Raw genomic sequence first — 21841 nt, forward strand, 5'->3', positions numbered from 1 at the left:
GTCCTTCTCAAAAGCTGTCTTAAAGCTGCCTGCAAGGCAGGAAGGAAAAAATGTGTGAATGAGAACAAGAAAAACAAACAAAACCCAAAGCAATGTCCACATTGCTCTCATGCGACACAGACTAAAAGGTCAGCACAGAAGCATTCTCCTGGAAAGCATCACCTGCACATTGCTATAGCTTTTTCTTTGCAAGTATGCATATGTGTGTCAAAGAGAAAAGGGCCGATTTCCTCCCTCCTCCAGTGACACAGGAGCTCCTCCCTGGAACGTTACGGACGCGGACAGGAAGGTTCTGTCCTCGCTCACAACGCAAGGGGTCGTACACGCGGCAGGCGAGCGTCCTTCCTTACACCGAGCAAAACACTCCGGATACTCCGCTCCGCTTTTAGGACTGTGACACGTGGGGGAGAAGGCAGAGAGCGCAATGTTCAATCCTCAGCCTTTCTGGGCTGGAGTCAGGATTGCAGACACTTGTCGTGGTAAAAACAGCAATAAAAACTCAATAGGAAACTCGAAAATTAGAATGTGACATCAAAAGGAAAACTAAATCAGAAGATCTGAGATTCAAATAGAGTGCAAGAAGCAATTCTAAAATAGCCAGCAAGACCTGAAAAGTTTCATAGTGACTGGAAGCACCTAAGGTGCCCAGGAAGCCCTGTCTCTCCCACTGTCTCTCTGAAACACGAGGAACCGTGAGCTAATGGAAGAGCACATACGGGTAAGTCAGAGCTTCCCCGAGGTTTTCAGTGGCTCAAGTGGCGTTGTTGCTATAGTCCTCGGAAGCCTCACATCAAAACCCGATACTGCAACCTGTGCAAGCTGGATACAAGCGACACACGCTGCTTTGACTGAATTTCAAACCGCGCATTTCCAGGCAATAAAGGAACTGTACGTGCCCCCACCTTCGCTGGGTGCTGCTCCGCCGCGGCCTGGGGCCTGCCCAGGGGCACGCTCAGCTCTTGCACCATCCCCCGCAAATGGCTCAGCTGTTTGTCCTTCTCCGCCACGGCCACCAGGCACTGCTCCTTCACGCTGCTGTTCTGCCTCTCCCAGGCCGTCTTCTCTTGTCTGCCCAGAACCGCACAAAGGAGATGACCAGAAAGTTACCGGTGTCACTTATGATATCCAGGTCAGAACATGCTGAGGATGATTCTATTTCCTATCATTCCTCCATACCAGAAAAGAAGGTTTATAACTAAACCAGAACAAAACAACCCACTTAGGTGCACGAACCTAAAAAGCAGGTTTAAGGAAGTATTCTCTATTCGGCTCAACACTGCAGATTGTTCAACGCTCCTACTTTTGGTACCCCGGACACTGTTTCGATCTTGCTGTACAGAGCATTTTGTCAAGCAAGTCATTGCCAATGCCACTTGCCATTGTAACATTGTCACTGCCTCAGTCAAATGTGCACCAGGACCACAACATGGATCCAACACGCAAACGTGAGGCCTTGGCTTCGTTTGCAGTTTAGAAGCCAAACAGGAGACAGACAGAATTCATCAGCTGCTTCAGACTGCAGGAGATCTGAGGTTGGCTGGTCAGGCTGGGGCGGGGGAGGGAGGAGGGACACGGGTTTTGTCACCTGGGACAAGAACCAGCCGTTCTTCTGTCCACAACAACCCCGCCCCTCTCGCCCCAGGTTCAGTCGTTCCAGGTGATCTCTGGAGTGCCTGGAAGGGTCCTCCCCGTTTTCACAGCAGAGCACGTTTGTCTGACCAGTTTTAGTCCAGCTGGAGATGGCGATTTACTAGACCTGACTTACAGACTTTTTAAAAATAGAAGACATACAGCAAGTGAAACAGAGGATTAGACAGTCACAGAGAGTGTTCTCAACAGTGACATCAGTGGCATAATAAAGGGTGTTCATCACCTGGAATGTAGAGTTCTGTAATCATATACACAAGCTCCAACACAAGAAACAGCCTAAGTTTCCTATCAAATAGACAATATCTTTCACCACTGGATAAAGGAAATAAAAGGCCACGGATCTATGTCACACAGGCGTTTCCTTCCAACACGTGGGGCGGACACCCCTCACCGTGGGCCCGGGGCGCGGTGATGTGGTGACGGCTGACAGGCGAGGCCCAGGCTCCCAAGGATTTCTGCTCTTTGAATGAGAGAAATGGCACTTCTGCACCCCCGAGGCAGTGAGGAAACAGGCAATTCTCACCTAAGCTGCTGGAGCTCCTGCTGGTAGGAAACACTCTCCTGCCTCAGCTGCTCTTGGAGGCGGCGCTGTTCATCTGCGTCCTGCTGACATTCCTGCAGCTGTGCTTTTAGGCGAGAATTTTCAGCGGATTCTACCCCAACCAGTATGTATTGCTGCTGCAGATTCTTCAGCTCTCTTACCTTGAATTAAAGGGAGATATCAGAGTGTGTGACAACTGAGCAAGCGGCTGGTTTATTGCTTCTGTGTGCTTAAGAGCATTTCTCACTGTGGCACGTGCAGAAAAAAAAGCCACATTCAGACGACAGAGAAACTCTAACCGGAGTCAGCGATTACAGCCGTCTGCTGAAAACTGCCCAGAAATGGAAAACCTCAGAGGATTCTATTGTCAATGAGCAGTGAGCTTTGAGACCTTCTGTGAAGGTTTAACATACATTAACAAAAAGAGTATCATATTTTAAATCAAGCCAAACAAGATAAACCATCCTGCAAAGCTAACAATAAAATCACAGTTTCCGTACGTCAGAGAAGATAACATGCGTGGCACTTTCTAAACGCATGGGGCTGGATGGAGCACGCCCACAAGAGCGGAGGTCGCTGGGAGGCGACTCGATTGCCTTTGAAAGGTCACGGTGACCGGGAGAGGGTCCTGAAGACTGGAAGAAATCAAATGTCATCCCTGCCTACAAGAAGGGAAGGAGGAGGAACTGGGGAACTGCGGGCTGGTCGGCCCCATCTCCATCACGGGAGAGCGATGGAGCAAGGAATTCTGGAAACCATTTCCAGAGACATGGAAAAAGAGGTTGTCCAGTGAAGCTGTGGAATATCCACCAATGGAGATAACAACTATCTGAGAGGACGCTGTCTTGGGCACTTACTCCAGCTGACCTTCTCTGAGCAGGAGGGCTGGGCTAGAAGATCCCCAGAAGTCCCTTCCAACCTCAACTATTCTGTGGAGACAGTGATCTGCATTTCACGCTGCAAATACCAGATCTAAGTGTGCTGAATTTTAAGATCTGAAGATTCAAATCTCCTACGGGGCTTTAAGTAAGAGCAGGAAGAGAGAACAAGGACTTACTACTCTGTCTCTGTCATCCTGCAAGGAGGACAGTGCCTTCTTCAGACTCTGCACCTCTGAAGGAGCAGAGGGAACACTCCCTTCTGCTTGTTGCTTCCCTTCTTGCACTTTACGTGTTTGGCCCAATTCACGCAGCAGGCGGTCTCGCTCGTTCTGGAGGCTCCCCATCGCCTTGGAGAAAGACGCGAGCTGGGAGGAAGAGCCCTGCAGCTCTGAGGACAAACGGAGCAGCTCATCGTCTTTGGCTCTGAGCTGCTGGCAAAGCTCCTCAACCCGGGCCAAGAGACCTCTTTCATCAGCGGCTTTCTGCAGTTCTGCGAGCTCGGATCTCACCTTATCCCGCTCCCTGGCAGTGGAATGTTGCTCCTCTTGGAGCTGAATCACCTGTTTCTGAAGACTCTGCACCAGGGACTTTTGTTCCTCTAAGTCTGCAGAGTATTTATGTTTCAAAACACGCAGCTCTTCATTGGCCTGGTCGCGGCTATCCTGAAGAGAGCTCATGGACTTCCCGAAAGACTGAATTTGAGCTCTGAGATCTTTGTTTTCATCTGTGACCGCAAGAAATTTCTGTTCCATTTCCATCAAGTCCCGTGCCAGCTCTGCTACTCTCTCTTCTGCTGTTTCTGTTTCGTTCCTCATTATCCCTGCATCGTGATGCAGGTGCTTCAGCTCCTTTCGCAGCCTGTCCTCCGCCTCTCCCACTCTCTTGGCTGCGTCCCTCTGAACACACGCTAATTCTGCCTCCAGCTCCGTTACCCTTCTCTGCGAGAGGGAAAGCTCACGACCCAGTTCTTGTGTCTCTTCCTCTCGGGCCTTCAGCTGCGCTTGGCACTCCGCGACAGGACCCCCCTCGCGTAACGCTGTCACCTCACCCTGCACCCGAGACAGAGAGGACGCCAGGGTTTCGATCTCCTCAGACATTCTGGCTTTATCCTCGGCCAGGGCTGCCACGCGCTCCCTGAGACCATCCTGCGCACGCTCAGACTCCCTCAGCTGCGCTTCTGCCACTGCCTTCTCCTTCTCCAGGGCCTGGATGCGCTGAAGCTGCGTCTTGAGAAGTTGTTTCTGCTGGGAGTCCTTGATCGAAATCACTTGGTTCAGGTCTTCTCTATACCGCACCAGCTCCGCATTCAGCTTGGCGTTCTCAGAGTTGAGGTCGTCCATCTGGCCGTGGAAACTCCTGATCTCTTCCTTGAGCTTATTGTTTTCGGCAGCGGACTCTTGAATTAACTGGTCTTTTTCCAAGATGATAACGAGATGACGTTCCTCAAGTTGCTTGTAGTCTCTCAGTATGCGGTCTCTGTCATCTTGCAAAGACGACATGGCCTTGGTGAAGGAGTCCAGCTGTGCCTTCTGCTGCTTACTTTCTTCTCTGCTTATCTGCATCTTTTCAGCGAGACGATCAAGCTTCTCAAGAAATGTGTTCTGCTCATTTTCCAAGGCTTTTTTATCTTCTTCCTCCTTACTGAGCCTCCGCTCCAGCTCTTTCATCTCTTCAGAATGTTGCTGCTGTAACTCAGACAGAGCAGCCATAACCGCTTCTTCCTTGGCAGACAGCAAACTAATGATCTTCTGATCCTTGGCACTGGTTTCTTCATGCAGCTTATTGGTTAGGTCCCTGGAAGCTTGCAGATCAGCCTGAAGCTGTTCGCAGCTGAATCTCAAGTTCTGGATGCTGGTCTCCTGTTGCTTAACCACGGTTGCCAGCTCCTCCCTGGCCAGCTCGCAGCTGGCGAGGCCGTTCTGCGAGTCAGCCAGCTGCTCCCTCAGGCTGCCCATGTCCCGCTCCAGTCTGAGCCGCTCGTCCTGAGACTCGCTGTACAGCTGCCGAGAGGCTTCCAGCTCAGTCAGAAGCTCCTGCTTCTCCTCCTGCAACACCCCACACGTCTGCTGATGACGCTGAATCTCCCTCCTGGACTCAGACTCCTGCTCCTCCTTGTTGAGTTCCAGCCTGAAAGCAGAGAAGAGAAAGTCAGTTACAAATCAATGAAGAGTATCAGTATCCAAAAATCACAGCAATCGTTTTCATTGATTATTCTAGTTCAGAAAAGCCACAAAATTAGTTTAACTTTAAGAAAGCAAACTGGAAATACCCAGATGATCAGTTTTACCTCAATTTAAAATTCAAGGCATGTTTTGAAGTCCTGATTGCAGGGAGCAGCGCTGGGGAAATGTACTTTAAAAGCTGTCCAGTGCGATATATCTTTATGTCAATATTGAAAACATGGAGGGGGTTAGACACTGAATGTTATAACCTGTTCACTAAAATACTACTTTTCTCTCACTCACTGTAACTAACAATGAGTCACTTCTCCTGCGCCTGATGTCCATCTCATGTTCCAGCATGCATTTTGACCACGAACTTTAAAGAACCATTTTCCTCATGCACGAACAGTGTGGTTCTGAAGTTTAGAAATTCCCAGATGTACCTGTTGGTATGTTTCCACAGCTCCATTTTTCCTCAAAATCAATTTTGGGATGAAACTGGAATTAAGTACCCAACGCTCTCTTGATTTGCCAAGTTTAATTTCTGAATGCAACGATGTTACGCAAAAGCGCCCACTTCAAATTTCAGATGAATAAAGACTCAAGGTCGTACTCGGGTGGCTACTGCTTGTCACAGAGAGCAGATTTAGCACAGGCACCCCAGGGGTGGGAAGGAGGAATATTTTACCGTGTTAATCTCTCTGTACGCTGTGCAGACGACAAACAGACAGTAACTCCCCACACATACCTCCAAACATCTTTTCTATCCAAATGTCAGTGATCCAGGAGATGAGCCTTACGCTTATGGCTTTATTAGGAAGGCTAATTATGCTCTCCGTTTTACGCATTCACTAGTCTTGCCAAACACACATCACAGCGTATTTACCTATTCAAAATTCTTCCTTTCGGGTACACAAAAGAAAAGGGGAATCCTCGCTCGCCTCTGGCTGCTGCCGTGGCAAAGGGAAATACAAGAACAGCAGCCGAGTCGTTATCACCTTTTACCTGGATATGTGAGTCTGAAGCTCTTCCACACGCACGGCCATCTGCTTCACCTGGTCCTTCAGCACAACACAGGTTTCCTCCTTCAAACGGATTTCTTCCTCCTTCTTTTGAATAGCCTCTGAGAACGTCTTCTCCCACGTCTTGGACTGGTCTATCACCCTGTCCCTGTCATCCTGAAGGGCAGACATGCTCCTGGAGAAGGCTGCGAGCTGCGCCAGCGTTTTGTTGAGGCTGCCTTCCAGTTCCTTGGCCTCTTGATCCTTCGTCTTCAAGGAGCCCTGAAGATCACCAAGCATGGTTTCCAGAAGGTCTTTCTCCCTCTGCAAAGCTGCCAGCTTTTCTTCCATGTTCTTAATTGCCTTTGAGTGCTTGTCTTTCTCCTGCTCCAGCCTTCTCTCAAAGTCCTCCTCTTTTTTCTTCATTTGAGCTCTAATATTCTCCCTGCTCGCCTGCAGCTCCTCCCTCACCCTCACGCTCTCGGCGGCCACCCTGGCCGCCTCGCTCTGGGTGTCGTCCAGCGCCACCCTGCAGAGCGCCAGCTCCGCCTGCGCCTTCCGGGCGTCCCCGGCTGCTTTGGCTAAAGCCCCTCTGGCCACCTCCACCTCCTTCTGAGACTCACTCTGCACAAACTCCAGAGCTTTGACGGTTCTTTCTAAACTACTGTTCTTCTCCTGGCTTTTAATACAGTCCTTCTGCAGCTGCCTGATCTCCTGCTGTTTCTGTTTCAGCAGTTCCTGGAGCTCCTTTACATGTGTGCTGTCTCCCCTCCAACTGCATTGTAGCTTTTCTACAAGTTCCCTTTGCTTTTCTGAACTTGCTTTGCTTTCCTCTTCTGCCATCTGACATTTCTTCTCCTCCTCCAGCTCGTGCATCATTCTCTGCAGACTCTGAAGCTCATGTTTCAGCTCCTCGTTTTTAATCTGGAAGTCTGTTGCATCTTGCTGATAGTTGCCAATACTCCCATTAAGTTCCGCCAGCTGATTCATGAGCCTTTCTTCCAAATCGTCCTTCTCGGCCTCCAGCGCGTCCTTCAGTTCTGTCATCCTAACAAGGTCATCTTTGGTTTTTTGGACCGTTTGTTCCATTTTTGCTACTGTGTCCTTAAGAGCATCCAGCTCACGGACCTTCTCTTCCATCTGGGTCTCTAAAGCCCTTTTGTCACCCGTTAAAGCCTCAACACACGCGCGCATGTCCCGCAGCTGCTGCTCGGAGTGCCCCCCGTGCTCCTGCCACCCCGTGATCTCAGTGCTCTGCCGCGCGGGGGAGCCGGGACCCTCGCCGGGGCCGCCGGGACCCTTGCCGGGGGAGCCGGGACCCTCGCCGGGGCCACCGGGACCCTCGCCGGGGGAGCCGGGACCCTCGCCGGGGGAGCCGGGACCCTCGCCGGGGGAGCCGGGACCCTCGCCGGGGCCACCGGGACCCTCGCCGGGGCCACCGGGACCCTCGCCGGGGCCACCGGGACCCTCGCCGGGGCCACCGGGACCCTCGCCGGGGGAGCCGGGACCCTCGCCGGGGCCGTCGCCTTCACCTGCCGTTCGCTCCAGCTCCGCAGCAGGACACTCTGCTCTAAAACTCACATCCACTCCATTTTGAGCCCCCTCCGTTGGTGACGCTGTGTCAACTGCCCCGTTTGTTTCTTCCCCTCTTGTCTTCTGAGCAACACACTTGTCCACCAGTTCTCTGCTTTCCTTCAGCTCAGATTCTGTTAACTGCAAACGACACTTCAAGTCTGCGATCTCTTGAGTAAGAGACTCCTTTTCAGCCATCGCTGTCTCAAGCTGAGCAGAAAGAGACTGGTAATCGCTGCCAGAGCTCTCCGGATCCTCCCTCAGGCCGGTGTTGGTGAGGACATCTCCAGTCCTGCGCAGCTCCCCATCTGTGAAGCGCGACTCTGCTCGAAGCTTCTCATTCTCCTCCTCTAGCTCCAGGATCTTCTGTTGCTTTGATTTGGCAAATTTCCTCATTTTCTCCTTCATCCCATCAATCTCCTGTCCCGCCTCCTGTAACTGCTTATCCGTTTCCTCTTTTTCTGCTTCTACACTTTTCAGCTTAATGAAGATTTCCTGCTTTTCCTGCCTGACAGCCTCCAGAACGCGCTGAATCCGCTCCGCCTCGTCACTCACGTTCTCATACGACTGCAGAAGAGTTTCATACTCTTTCTGGAGCTCCCTGTGTTTCTCGTGCCACTCAGAGCTCTCAGCGGCTTGAGAGCACTTCAAGGACTCCATCTCCGTCTCCAGCTTCTCCTTCTCTACAACAGCCCTGTCCAGACTGAACGTCAGGTCTTCACAGCATCCAGCAAGGTTCCGATTTTCCATTAGTACTTTATCAATTTCTGCAATAAGTTTTTCTCGCTCTTCAGTAAGGCTCGCTAGCTTTTCTGTTAAAGTATCTGTTTCTTTAACGTGGCCACATATTTGGCTTTCCATATCTGTCAACCTGACACGGAGATTTTCAATCGTCGTGTTAGCGTCAGCCAGCTCCTCTTTCAGAGCTTTGCTCTCCTTCAGCGCCTCTTTTCTAGAGATAAGCGCAGCCTGCAGTTTTCTCTGCATTTGGTTCTTCTGTTTAGCTGCTTCTGCATCACCATCCTGCTTCTCCTGGATTTCGAGCAACTCTGTTTGCAGCCGCTTGCGTTGCTCCTCATGCGCCTGAGCCTGCAGTTCCAACTGACCACACAGTCTCTTCACTGCATCCTCTTTTTCCAGCAACTGTGCCTGCACATCATTGAGAGCTTCACTTCTCTCCCTTAACTGCACGTTAAGAAGTTCCATCTCTTCACCCTTTTGGCGCAGAAGTGTTGGCAGCTCCTCCAGACCGCCCTCTGCGGACGCTTTTGCCCGGCTCTCCTCCAGCTGTGCCTGAAGACGCGCTGCCTTAGCTTCAGCTTGGCCAGAGGTTCTCTTCAGCCCTTCTATCTCCAGAAACAACTGCTCTATGTGCTCTTGCAAACGAGAGACCAATTCTGATTTGCAAGCAAGTTCGCTTTGCATATGGCTAGCACAACATTCCAATTCCTCTTTCTCCATCTGCAGTTTTTCAAGCTTTTTCTCAAACTCTTCCCCAGAAACATCTGCAACTTGTACAAGCTTGTTTTTTGTTGTATTTTCTGCTTCCACGCATGAAGAATCCAACCCGCCTTGATTCTCCAGAGCACGCCCTGTCGGCCCTTTCTGCTCCTGGAGCTGTCTGAGCCGGGCCTGCATGCTCTCCTTCTCCTTGCTTTGCCTCTCGAACTGCTCTTGCAGAATGCTGTACTCATCCTTCTGCTGTTTCAGCTGTTCTCTGTGATGCCTGTCTTTTTCCTGAGCCTTTTTTACAGTGTCTTTGCGAGACACCAGGGCTTCCTGAAGCTTTTTTTGAAGCTGTTCTTTCTCCTGTTCAAGGGTTGAAATCCTCTCTTTCAGCACAGACTTTTGGTTTTCTTCAGGATTCATAGCTGCTGAACTGTTTTCTTCATCTTCTTCATAATGTATTGGGCTTTCACTGGTTTCAGTTACTTTGTCAGCAATTGTCCGACTCTCTGTGTTTTCATCTTTAACTGAGACAACGCTGGCTTTACCGTCCAAGCTTCGCCTCATTTCCTCGATCACTGCCTGCAACTGCGCTTCGGTAGTTTCTTTATCCAGCAGGTCCTTGCGGATCCTCTGCAGCTCGGCATCCTTTTCGGAAAGCAGCTGAACTAGATGCTCCTCGCTGGGCTGGCTTTCCAGATTCGCCTCTCTGCTCACCACGCTGCTTGTATTTTCTTCCCCCTCAGCTTTCCGAGCCGCTGCGGTTTCTGGCTCACGCTCTCCTCTCAGCCGCGCCAGTTCGCCCTCCAGGCCGCCCACCCTCCTCAGGAGCTCCTTCCTGCTGCCCAGTGCCGCCTGCAGCTTCCGCTTCACTCGCTCGTTCTCTCTTTTCAGAAGTTCCAGCTTATTTCCTAGTCCCCCGCTTCCTTCGGACGCTGCCCCTGTCTCAGGCGGCTGCTCAGACGTCCCACATCTCAGAGATGCGTCTTCTGCTTCTACGTTGTGGTCTTTTTCTTCCTGTGCTTTCAGTAACAGACTGGTTTGCTCTCTAAGACTCCGCAGCTCATTTCCCAGAGAAAACTTCTCTTCGTTCAGCAGGACCATTTTCTCGGACATGCTGACGCTGATCTCCGTCATCTGTCGGTCCTTCTCCAGCAAGGCCTGTTGCAGGCTCTCGACAGTCCTGGCGTGTCCAGCGACCAGCTGCTGCAGGCTCGCTGCTTCGCGGCTCTTTGAGGCCAAGTGTTGGGAAAGCTCTTCCGTCTCAGCTGTGTTCTTCCTCAGAAGTTGTTCTAGATCAAGTACTTCACGTTCCTTCTTCTCGTTCTGGCTCCTCAGATCTTTTAGTTGCATGTCCTGGTCAGAAAGCTGAAGTTGCGCTTCATCCAAGTCTTTCTGCAAAGCTTCTATTTTTACCTCCTTGGATTTAAACTCATTTTTAAGGCTCTGGATTTGTTCTTTCAGAAGACTGCTCTGGCTGTCCGACAGCCTCTGCTTTTCTGAAAGAGCCAGGTTTTCCTCAAGCTGCTTCACTCGCTCTTTCAGTTCTGCTATGGCAGGAAGTTCCTTCATCTGATGCAGGAGCTGATCTCGCTCTTCAGTCAAAACACAAAATGCACTGTCTGAATCCTCTATTTTTTTTCTGTATTCCTCGGCCAACTCATTTAGCCTGTTAATTTCTGCACCTTTTTCTCCTAGATCTTTCTTATAGGATTCTTCTGATTTCTGCAGAATTATTTGCAGTTCTGTAATTCGGTTTTGTAACTTTATCAGTTCTTGATCCTGAGAGGTGCCCGGCTGCGGTTGTGCCGCAGAGGCTGCTGGCATTGTCCCTGTCCTCGGCTGTGCCGCAGAGGCTGCTGGCATTGTCCCTGTCCCCGGCTGTGCCGCAGAGGCTGCTGGCATTGCCCCTGTCCCCGGCTGTGCCGCAGAGGCTGCTGGCATTGCCCCTGTCCCCGGCTGTGCCGCAGAGGCTGCTGGCATTGCCCCTGTCCCCGGCTGTGCCGCAGAGGCTGCTGGCATTGCCCCTGTCCCCGGCTGTGCCGCAGAGGCTGCTGGCATTGTCCCTGTCCCCGGCTGTGCCGCAGAGGCTGCTGGCATTGCCCCTGTCCCCGGCTGTGCCGCAGAGGCTGCTGGCATTGCCCCTGTCCCCGGCTGTGCCACAGAGGCTGCTGGCATTGTCCCTGTCCCCGGCTGTGCCGCAGAGGCTGCTGGCACTGTCCCCGTGTCCCCTCCGCAGGGAAGCGCTGTCCCCTGCGGCGCTTCCTGAAGACCGGTTCTGTGTGCCTGACGCACACCGATTTGCTGCAATTCATTTTGTGTATCTGAAGCCTTTTGCTCTTCCCTCTCAAGAAACAGCATCCGGGAATCACCTTCCACCTGGTCATCGGCTTCTCCGGTTTGGCTGCCTGTAGAAGTTCGGCCATTTGGGCCCTCGAGCTGCCTTTTCAGAAAGGTTATTTCTTCTTGGGCTTCTTGCAGTTCCAGCAGCAAAACTGAGAGTTCTTTCTGTTTCTCTGCAGAAATATATTCTAGAATTGCAGGTGGACAACTTTCCTCAGAAAACTGCTTGCTTCCATTGGGAAAGCCGTCTGTTCTTGCCTAAAAGAAAAGAACAGGTTTCAACTTTCCTTCGAATCCTGTGAAAGGGGCACTTTTGGAGGTACCTGCTTCCCACACTGTGTACTTTAAGGACACCCTTTTCTGAGCTGGCTACTGCAATAAATAGATAAATAGCCTCTCTGAAAATTCCATTTATAAGTTAACATGAACCAAAACTGAATGCCAACATTTCTGGTTAGTTCCCAACACACAAACGCTTGGCACCATCAGTGCTGCTCCCATGGGAAAAGGTTTGAACCAGAGTACGAGGAGACTACGAGTCAGAACTAAGTAAAGCGTCTCTCAAACAGCCGCTCCCTCCCGCCTCCAGAAGAGCAAGTGAAAAATCTCAACCCAGCGACGGAACGACTGAAAACAAAATGAAGCGTTCAGAATTAACTCTGGCTGCAGCTACCGAGAGTGTAAGTGCAGGGCACTAAGGGGTCACACAATCATAAGAAACGATCTCCAGCCCCAGGTTCTACAGCACGTTGCCTTTGCAAGCTCCAGTCACCGAAACAGGATGTGTGGCGTGCATCCAAATAACCTGCGCACAGGACCCAAACCCCGGAACTGGCTTCATTCACATACATCTTGGCCTAAAGCCACGGGTCAGATGCACAAACAGCAGGACACGGCTGCCCAGGTGTAAATGCTGACAGGCGTGCTAGTTAGCCGGACTCTTTTCATGATTAAGACATTGAAACGGACAATTCCAGGGTTGGATTCATTGACCCATTTTACAACATCCAACTTGGTCCAGCTGAGCCACATGCTAAAGAACCCATTATCTCCACTGTCTATAAAAGGGCTTTAGAAAACAGCCCCAAGGCTTATATCTGTCCTTGAAAAGACCATGTGTCTGTGTGTATCCCCGTGTCTGTGTGTGTCCCCGTGTCTGTGTGTGTCCCCGTGTCCCTGTCTGTGTGTGTCCGTCCATTGATCTTCCAGCATACTCCTTGACTACAGGCAGGTGGAATGTAGGAGTCTGAAGTCAAGCAGGATGAACTGGCTCAAACTGCCTTCTCCAGTTCCAACGTGAGTCCCAAATGTCAACTTTTGCCCTAATACTTCATAGTAATTCATATACTATGAAGTCTCTCTGTTGAGGAGGAATGTATTAGATGAAACACAGCATCGTCTACATCTGCTGGCAGGCTGGAACAGAGGGAGCAGTCTGGAAAGAGCCCCAGCCTTGCCCTAAGCCAACAAACAATTCCACAACAAATTCTTAGCACAGATATCCATAGGCAAAGCAGCAGGTGTCTAACCCTGCCCTATTCTCACCCATACACTGACTGCAATGGTACCTGCGGCTGCTCCCAGTGGGAGAGCACAGGACAGTCTGCTTGTGTCCACCTAACACGGAGAGCCCAGCTTCCTCCCGCATGTGTGATCCCCGTCGGGGCGGTGGGAACGGACAGGCGTGGTGCGACAGGCACCCCATGACAGCTGACACTTTGTGTTTCCTGAGACTTGCCTCAGCTTACCCTACGGCTTTGCTGAAGAACTAACTCAAAAGAGGCAGAAAAGAGCATGAATGTGGATCGGTTGGACCAAGGACACAAGAATTCCGCACAGCTAAAGAGAAACACGGTCTGATAAGAACACAGTACAAGCAGCATTTGAAAGCTATTTCCGTCTTTCATCATTAATCCTGTTAATAATAACCTTCCAAAGAGGATTGTTAAAAAAGGCCATAACAGCTTAGCTGTTTCAAAGCCAGCCCTTGACCTGTTTTAGTTTTACCTTGTTTCAGCTGCTTAATCGTTACCTGCTTCACACGTTCCGTGACCACCGGAGCGTCCTGCTGCTGCTGGAGAACACGTTCCGTGACCACCGGAGCGTCCTGCTGCGGTTCCTGGAGAACACGTTCCGTGACCACCGGAGCGTCCTGCTGCGGTTCCTGGAGAACACGTTCCGTGACCACCGGAGCGTCCTGCTGCGGTGCCTGGAGAACACGTTCCGTGACCACCGGAGCGTCCTGCTGCGGCGCCTGGAGAACACGTTCCGTGACCACCGGAGCGTCCTGCTGCGGCGCCTGGAGAACACGTTCCGTGACCACCGGAGCGTCCTGCTGCTGCTGGAGAACACGTTCCGTGACCACCGGAGCGTCCTGCTGCGGCGCCTGGAGAACACGTTCCGTGACCACCGGAGCGTCCTGCGGCGCCTGGAGAACACGTTCTAAGTGCGGTGTTTCTGAAACAGTCAAACACAAACAATTCCTCTAAAATTAAAACTCTGATTTAGAGTGAGGATATATCCTTCCAGGAGCTTTAGAGAGCAGGGCACAGGGCTGTCAGCAACACGTAGTGGAGATGTGTAACACTGTCATTGGATACTGCATGTTGGGGCTTTTTTTTGAGGCAAAGCACCAAAACAACATGTTTTAAGCATCTTTTAGAACAGAACAACTGCTGTTATACAGACTAAAATTAAAGGACAACTGATAGACTTTCAAGCTTTAAGAAACATTTTTATAAAGGAAGGGTAAGAAAGAACTATCGTAGCAAAATTTTCAAATCTCATTTGGATAAAACTGAAGTGAGAAAATGTTAAAATTAGAGAAGAATAAAATACTCAAGGGCCACAGTCCAAGTCAAGACGGGTACAAGAACTCAGCTGCTCTTTGACTCGGGATGTTTATACACTCGCATTTCTGTGAACTGACATATAAACACCATTTGTCATAGGTATGTCACTGTATATGATGAAACGACTGGGTTGGTAGATAAGGGCAGTGGATATCAGCAAGGCCTTCAGCAGTGTCTCCTGTAAAGGCCTCGCAGACAAGCTGTTGATGTACGGGCCGGATGAACAGTCAGTGGGGTGGGTTGACAACCGGCTGAACACTCGGCCAAGAGCCTGGTGACCAGCACCACCAACTGCAGCTGCACTTGGCAGCGCCCCAGGGTCAATACTGGACCTGATCCTGTTCAGTGTAGAATCACAGGCTGGTCTGGGTTGGAAGGGACCTCACAGCTCATCCGGTCGCACCCCCACACGGGCAGGGACACCTCTCAGGTCTCCCTGCAGCTTCTGTTCTCCAGGCTGCACAGCGCCAGCTCTCCCGGCCCATCCGCACACGAGAGGTGCTCCAGGCCTCCAGCCCCGTTTGTGTGCACTGCACCCATGGAGTATGTTCTCCCAGGTGGAAGACCCTACACCTGCCCTTGCCGAACTTCAGAAGGTTCTTGTTAGACCGCTCCCAGCCTTTCGGGTGTTTCCGCAGGGTGGTTCTCCCTTCTGAAGTGTCCACTTCCCCACTCCGCTTGGTGTCATCAGCAAACTGCATCAAAGTACACTTGATTCCGCCATTCAGGTCACTGATGAAGATGTTAAACAGTGTTGGGCCCAATATCACCCCCGGGGCACCCACTTGTGACAGGCTGCCAGTGTGAAAAGCGGCCATTTCCCGCCACCCTCTGGGTACGGCCTGTCCGCCAGCTGCCCACGACACAGGACCGCTGGTCTGGACCGCGGTGCACCGGCGTCCCCAGGAGGAGGCTGTGGGACGCCGTACTGAAACCCGGGTCACCAACACCCGCCACTCGCTGCACACGGACCCAGCACGTTACTTGTCTCGGGAGGCGCTCAGGCTTGTCGAGCACGACGGGCCCATTGCACCCGTGCTGGCTGTTCCCAGTCACTGCTTCATCTGACCTGCGATTGCCCCCGGGGGATCCACTCCCTAACTCTTCCAGGGACTGAAGCAAGACTATCGCGATAGACCGTGCGCGCACACAAACCATACAATAAACAGGGTCTACCCACTCTGCCTCATGGCCAAACACCAGCCATCGCTCCGTACCACAGCCAACACCACGAAGGCAGGCCTGCCACGCACAGCCCCATCTTTTAATCATTCCAGATGATTTACTCATTGGTTTCTATCAGTCTTTTCACTGTCTTAGATTCAAATAGTTCATTTTCCCTTTAGAATTAAAACCTACCTTAGCCACTGGAAAGAATTACATAGTATTTTTGAAGATCTTGACAACAAAAGCATAACGAACCAGTAGCCGCAGACGAGTTCATTATCTAAAAACAGGCAAGAAATCAAAAATAGGTAAGACAATCAGGTTACCTTCAATCTTCTGTCTCTCCAAGTTTTCCGTGGGTAGGAGCGAAGTCCCGCTCTGATCTTCCTGATCTATTATTTTTTCCCGTGAAGCTGTTTCATCCTGTTTAAACATAGGACAGCGGGGAGAAAGATAAATTTCAGTACAGTTTATACATATACAGTAGTCTTTGATCTTTCACGTAACCTTTTAACAAATCAATTGGCAACTTTTACATTACTCAAACTGACTCCTGTTTCTTTCCAGGCTTCCACAACCATAACGCCTGCTCATCAGCTGAGAGCCCATAAGAGCCTTTCTCAAGCAATAACTCACAGAAAAGGAATTCAGATTCAGTTCCCCAACATATGCAAACATTTCAGGAGACTCATGAAAAGATCATACCTGCTTCTCCAGCTCAGAGACCCGCACTACTGAATGGGACTTCAGCTCCGTCTGACAGCACGCAGATTCTTCAGATTTCTGTACAAGTTCATCTAATGGAGGGGAAAAGGGGAGTTAAGGTGTGTTCTTGCCTTTTTTGCTGAAATATACCCAGTTTAGACATATGCACAATAATATATGAGATTCCTTATCTCTCAGTCACTGCTTCAGTTTTGGGCCATGAAAGAGCTGGAAGAAAATCAATTTGCAATAAGAGCTTGAGACAAGATCAATGTTATTGGCTTCAATACAAGCCTGCAGAGAAAACGGTACCGTTTGCTTTTCCTGGTTATTTCAATTTCAGTAGAAATTCAGAGTAAAGAATACGGCACACCTAATAAGAACTTACATAAGTCGATGGAAAAAATCCAGCAAGTTATAAAACTAATTAAAAAATGCCTCTGGCTCAATAAATCCAAGAGCCTCGGAAGGTTATGGGCTGGGACAGCACCCCACAGCACCCTGCTCATGCTGCTCCTCTCGGTCACGGCCAAAGGAAAGGTGGGATCACACCAGGGACACCTCCAGTTTGGTACAGTACAACCACTCTTGTGTTCCTACGCAATTAGGAATTGTTACATTAAGACTGCTACGAGCTATTATAAAAACAAAGCCAAACAGAAGGCAACCCAATGATCCTTAGGCCCCCGAGAACCTGCCTCACCAGAGCACAGCGCTTGCTCACCCTGTAGTTTCTGTACCGCAGCACTGTTTTCAGCAGACAACACCAACAGCCGATCAACATCCTGCTTCAGCTGCTGGTTTTCAGCTACGAGGACAGCATGCCTGGACTGCAGCTCTTGCTCGGCCGCCTTCAGACAACTGATCTGCAGGTTCTTCTCTTCCACCTCCAGCCTTTGTTGCTGCTCCAGGTCTTTACACTTCACCTCTAATGCAGCTTGTGCTCCTCTTGCCTCTTCCAGCTGTCCCAGGAGACACTGCAGCTCCTCCTGCAAGCGATGCGAGGACATCTTCCTCTCGGCCAGCTCCAGCTCCAGCTCCTCTCTGCGGCCCCGAGACTCTCGTCTCTCGGATTCTAGCACATCCCTCAGGGAGACCAGGTCTACCTCCATCTTCTGGCACTGATCCAGGAGCATCTGCGAGAGAGTATGGAAATTAACTTCTCCCTCAACTTGTGCAATACATTGCCAAAGCAAAGTACCCCAATTATATTTTAAAATTGCCATTAAATAATTCTCAAATATCTAAGTAGCAGACAAGAGGAAATAACACCACTCCAGAAGCTGTCTCACCATATTAGCAAGCTCTCAGCAAAACATACCAAAGAACATCTGTCTGTGCTCCAATCTGGCCTGGATACTGCACCCACAAACGGCGTAGCTACAGCAGCACTGTGTTAGTCCCTTTTGCCGTGGGTAAAACATGTACTTGATGGCTTTGAATGCATCAGTCGGGGTGGAGCATGGACAGATATTGTCCCTCTGGGTCGCTCGAGATGGCAGCTGCAGCGTCCCTGCCCCTGTTGTTTGGCTGGACCTGCCCTAAGCTCTGCAGACAGACCTGCAGCTCCAGAACCCGGCCTGAGGGAGCCCCCGCTCATTTCATGCTGGAAACCTGTGCCGGAAATAAGCTGATCTGGTATCTTCCGAGCTACTGAAAAAGGTCCTATCCACCACTGGCACAAGAGTGAGGCAATAAGCAAAGCACAAAACGGTACCTGGTTTTGCTGTTCAGCAGCACGTAACTGCTGCTGCAGCAGCTCCACCGCCTGAGCGCGCCCCAGCAGAGCTGCCTCCTGCTCCTCCAGCTGTCGCTGCAGCGCCCGCAGGTTCTGTGGGACAGACAGTGCTTCGCCAGGACCCGGAGGCGCACGTCAGGAGCCGAGATCTCCCGGTTCCACCCACACACCCCGCTTCCATAACACAGTTAGTCTGATAGCCTGAATAACTTCACTTTTGTTGACACTTGTTCTGGACCCTGGTGCAGCAGGAAGAGCTCACCATTGTTTCACAAATAGGGAACTGGAGCACAGTAATTTAATACTTCACTTTAACTGTTTTTTTCTTTTGAACTGACACCAAATCAGCAGACTGAAGCCAGGACTCTCAAAGCCCAAACTCGCGTCCCAAAAAATCCCTAAGAATCAAATCATCTCTCTCCTCACCCCTTCCGAGTTACTTCGATGACAACTGCTCTCTCAAGGTGTTTTCAGACTGGTACAACTTCTTTGTCTTTCTCCTCCATAATAGCGTTATTATATCAACTATACCTGCTGCATCTCTGCTTCCAGATCTGACTGAGCCACTATCTTGAGTAATTCAGCTTGGTGCTGGTGAACCTGCTCTTCCAGGAGAGCTTCCTTCTCCCGAACCGCCTCCTGCAGGGAGCTCAGCTGGAAACACGCGCCGCAAAAGGAAATGACAAACAAGCAGGGAGGTTACAAGCTCGACAGACACGCTTGCTTTCAACACGCATCACCATATTATGTGTATGAGGTCTTCAGCTTGATAATCTTATACGTCACCTTGGTCAAATCATATCTTTATCCTACTAATATGTACATATTAACTGATAATATTTCAGATCCCCACAGAATTTAATCTGCAAATATGCAGAAAGAGAAAAGACATGGTTACTATATAATCACAAGTTGATGAAACTTCTGGGTTTTTATTTATACAGGATGTAGCCCAACTCACAGATCAAAAGCTAAACCAGCATTTCAGGGTATTAACAAAAATCTTTCCATAAATAAATAAAATGTACCGTAATAGCTGTCACATTACAGGGTAAAAAGCTCCTCCGCACATCCAGGATGGAATGCGGGCAGGCAATGGCGGTCTGGGAGCGGAGGGAACAGTTCCAGCCATTCCAAAGCCCGTCGCAGAACGGCAATGGCGGGCAGGGAAGAACCCAAATTCCAAGCTGGAGGACGGGACCCGCTGTCCAGGCCCCCGGGGCTGTTCCCGCCTGCTCAGAGCCGTCGTCCCGCCTGCCAGGTGTGAAACCCCATACCATCACTTCACTGCGGGGCACCGTTGCACCAGGGGCGGTTACTGCCGAGGGGCGCAGGACACAGCGTGCGATGCCGGTCAGGAGCATTGCGGGGTTGCAAAAGACTTATGGAATGTTTAGAGGAAGAACCAAAGGCAGGGAAATGGATGGAACGAGCTGATTTGGGAGGGAACAAAAACTAAAAATACAGGGTAAGGGAATTAAAAAAGGTCAGTTGTGTAAACAGTGGCTGCTCAAGATGCTTGTCTGGCCAAACCCAAATCAGCAGTCCGTCCTGTCTTCTTTCTAAACACCATTTCTAACTCTTCCATTGTGGGAGAGGGTGTCTGTTCAGTGTGCATCTGCATGTTCGGTGCGTCTAAGCGCTAGTAACTGGAATGGGACCGCGGCAGAAGGGCCTGCGTGTCCACAGTGCCAACAGCCGGAGAGACAAGGGCAAGCGAACCGAAGCGCTGGCAGCTGCAGTGGGGCCGCAGGTCAGAGGGTCTGTGTCTGCACGGTGCCAGGAACCTGAACAAGCGCAAGTGTGCAAGTGACGGTATGATCACTAGCCCGTACCAAGCTGGACTAGCTGGCAAGCAGGTGAAGTAGCCTGGAAGCCAGGACAGAGAGGGGACAGAGCCCAAGGGTAAGACCACAGGCAGACTTGGCTACTTGTGGGGCCAGGGGAGCTCTGACCAGCTGCCAGAGACCGCGGGTCCTGGGGCTCTCTGGCGACGAGGCGTGCTCCGTGCGCACGAATCCCAAGCGAGCGGGCTGTGGAGACGCCAGCGCAGCCCTGGCCAGCTGCGTCCATGTGTCCTGTACGTCTAACAGCGAGGACACAGGGAGGTCACCGACCAGAGGGGTGCAGGTATGCATGTGTCTGTGTCTAAGGATAAGACCACAGGGGGCTGGCCACCAAATGGAGCAGGGGAGCCCTGGTCGGCTGTGTGGAGGGGCAGGGGTGTGTGCACATTCACTAACACGCTCATTTTTCTAAAAGCAGGGCATTGGAGGGACCGGGGAGTCCTGGCCAGCTCTGCGCACACATGTAAGTGATGGGACTGTACCAGTAGCTGGAGTGGAGCTGTGGGCCCTGGGGCTTCGTGTGTCCACAGACCAGCAACTGGAGAGACTTGGATCCACAGGCCAGTTACTGGGGTGATGGAGTGTCTGATCACAGCTGCTGTGAGACCCACAATGCACATCTGTACATATTCTAACTATTCTGTCATCAGAGCTGCTCTAGAGGGGAACAGGGTGAGGCCATTAGTGCTGTTTTAGACAATCGCAGGCTGGTCTGGGTTGGAAGGGACCCCACAGCTCATCCGGTCGCACCCCCACACGGGCAGGGACACCTTCCAGCAGCCCCGGCTGCTCAGAGCCCGTCCAGCCCGGCGCTGAGCACTGCAGGGACGGGGCACCCACAGCTGCGCTGGGCAGCCTGGGCCAGGGCTGACCGCCCCCAGGGGAGCAACTTCTTCCTTAGCCCAGAGCCGAATCGCCCTCTTTCCCTTTAAAGCCATTGCCCCTCATCCTGTCACTCCCTGCCCTTGTAAAACGTCCCTCTCCAGCTTTCCTATAGGCCCCATTCAGGTGCTGGAGGCGGCTCTCAGGTCTCCCTGCAGCTTCTGTTCTCCAGGCTGCACAGCCCCAGCTCTCCCGGCCCATCCGCACACGAGAGGTGCTCCAGGCCTCCAGCCCCGTTTGTGTGCATGCGAGTGCTGGGCGCCTCTGTCTGCGTTATCGAGGTGGCCGGACACCCACGCCCGCCCACAGGAGCTGTAGCTGTGCACCCGCTGGGAACACACACATGCTCAGCCATGCTACGCTGGACTCGGGGTCACAGAGCTTGGGCACCCTCTGTCAGGCTGCAGGACTCAGCCATGTTCTCAGGAACAACTGTCTCTCAAGCTATCCAGTGACAAGGCGCAGGGAATAGTTCAAAGCTGCGTCAGGAGAGAGTCAAACTTGACATTAGGAATAATTTCTTTACCAAGAGTGTGGTCACACACTGGCACAGGATTCCTAGGAAGGTGGTCAATGCCCCAAGCCTCTCGGTGTTCAAGAGGAATTTGGGCAATGCCCTTAATAACACACTGTAACCATGGGTCAGCCCTGAAGACGTCAGGCAGGTGGAACAGATGATCCCTGCAGGTCCCTCCAGCTGAACCATTCTATTCTATCGTGCTGGTGTAAGTGGGGGCTGGGAAACGGGCACACACAGACTGATGAACAGAAAAACGTTTCTGTACCTGTGTGGCATACTTGATTTCAGCATCTTTGAGGCTGACTTCAGCCAGAGCCAGCTGCTCCTGCAGGTCCCGAGCAGCCTCCTCTCGCGCCCTGAGCTGCGCTCTCAGTGCTTCGGCTTCCTCTCCATGCCTCTCGCCTCTCTTTTGCTGGTTATCCCGGCACTGCAAGAGGAAAGAAGTGGGAAGAAACAGAAGTAAACTGATCAGTATCAATTAAAAACAAACAAAACAGAATGCTACTGCACTCCTGACTCGTAACCAGATGCTTA

The 21841-nt window shown here is 51.4% G+C and overlaps 1 protein-coding gene across 3 annotated transcripts in view; it reads right to left on the bottom strand.

The window, feature by feature from the left end:
* Positions 1–21841, bottom strand: part of GOLGB1 (golgin B1) — a 42038-nt gene that overhangs the window by 10786 nt on the left and 9411 nt on the right. For 2 of the 3 annotated variants that reach the window (XM_065049502.1, XM_065049504.1), the window contains 11 exons: positions 21573–21734; positions 18590–18712; positions 18038–18151; positions 17045–17456; positions 16321–16412; positions 15942–16038; positions 13629–14053; positions 6240–11854; positions 3249–5199; positions 2174–2352; positions 903–1068 (listed from right to left, as the gene is read on the bottom strand). In XM_065049502.1, coding sequence (XP_064905574.1) covers positions 903–1068; positions 2174–2352; positions 3249–5199; positions 6240–11854; positions 13629–14053; positions 15942–16038; positions 16321–16412; positions 17045–17456; positions 18038–18151; positions 18590–18712; positions 21573–21734 — 9336 coding nt within the window. The remainder of the gene's footprint in view (positions 1–902; positions 1069–2173; positions 2353–3248; positions 5200–6239; positions 11855–13628; positions 14054–15941; positions 16039–16320; positions 16413–17044; positions 17457–18037; positions 18152–18589; positions 18713–21572; positions 21735–21841) is intronic. The other variant, XM_065049505.1, reaches the window with a different exon arrangement.

Source organism: Columba livia, chromosome 1, assembly GCF_036013475.1.
Source record: "Columba livia isolate bColLiv1 breed racing homer chromosome 1, bColLiv1.pat.W.v2, whole genome shotgun sequence".
Classification (NCBI taxonomy): Eukaryota; Metazoa; Chordata; class Aves; order Columbiformes; family Columbidae; genus Columba; species Columba livia.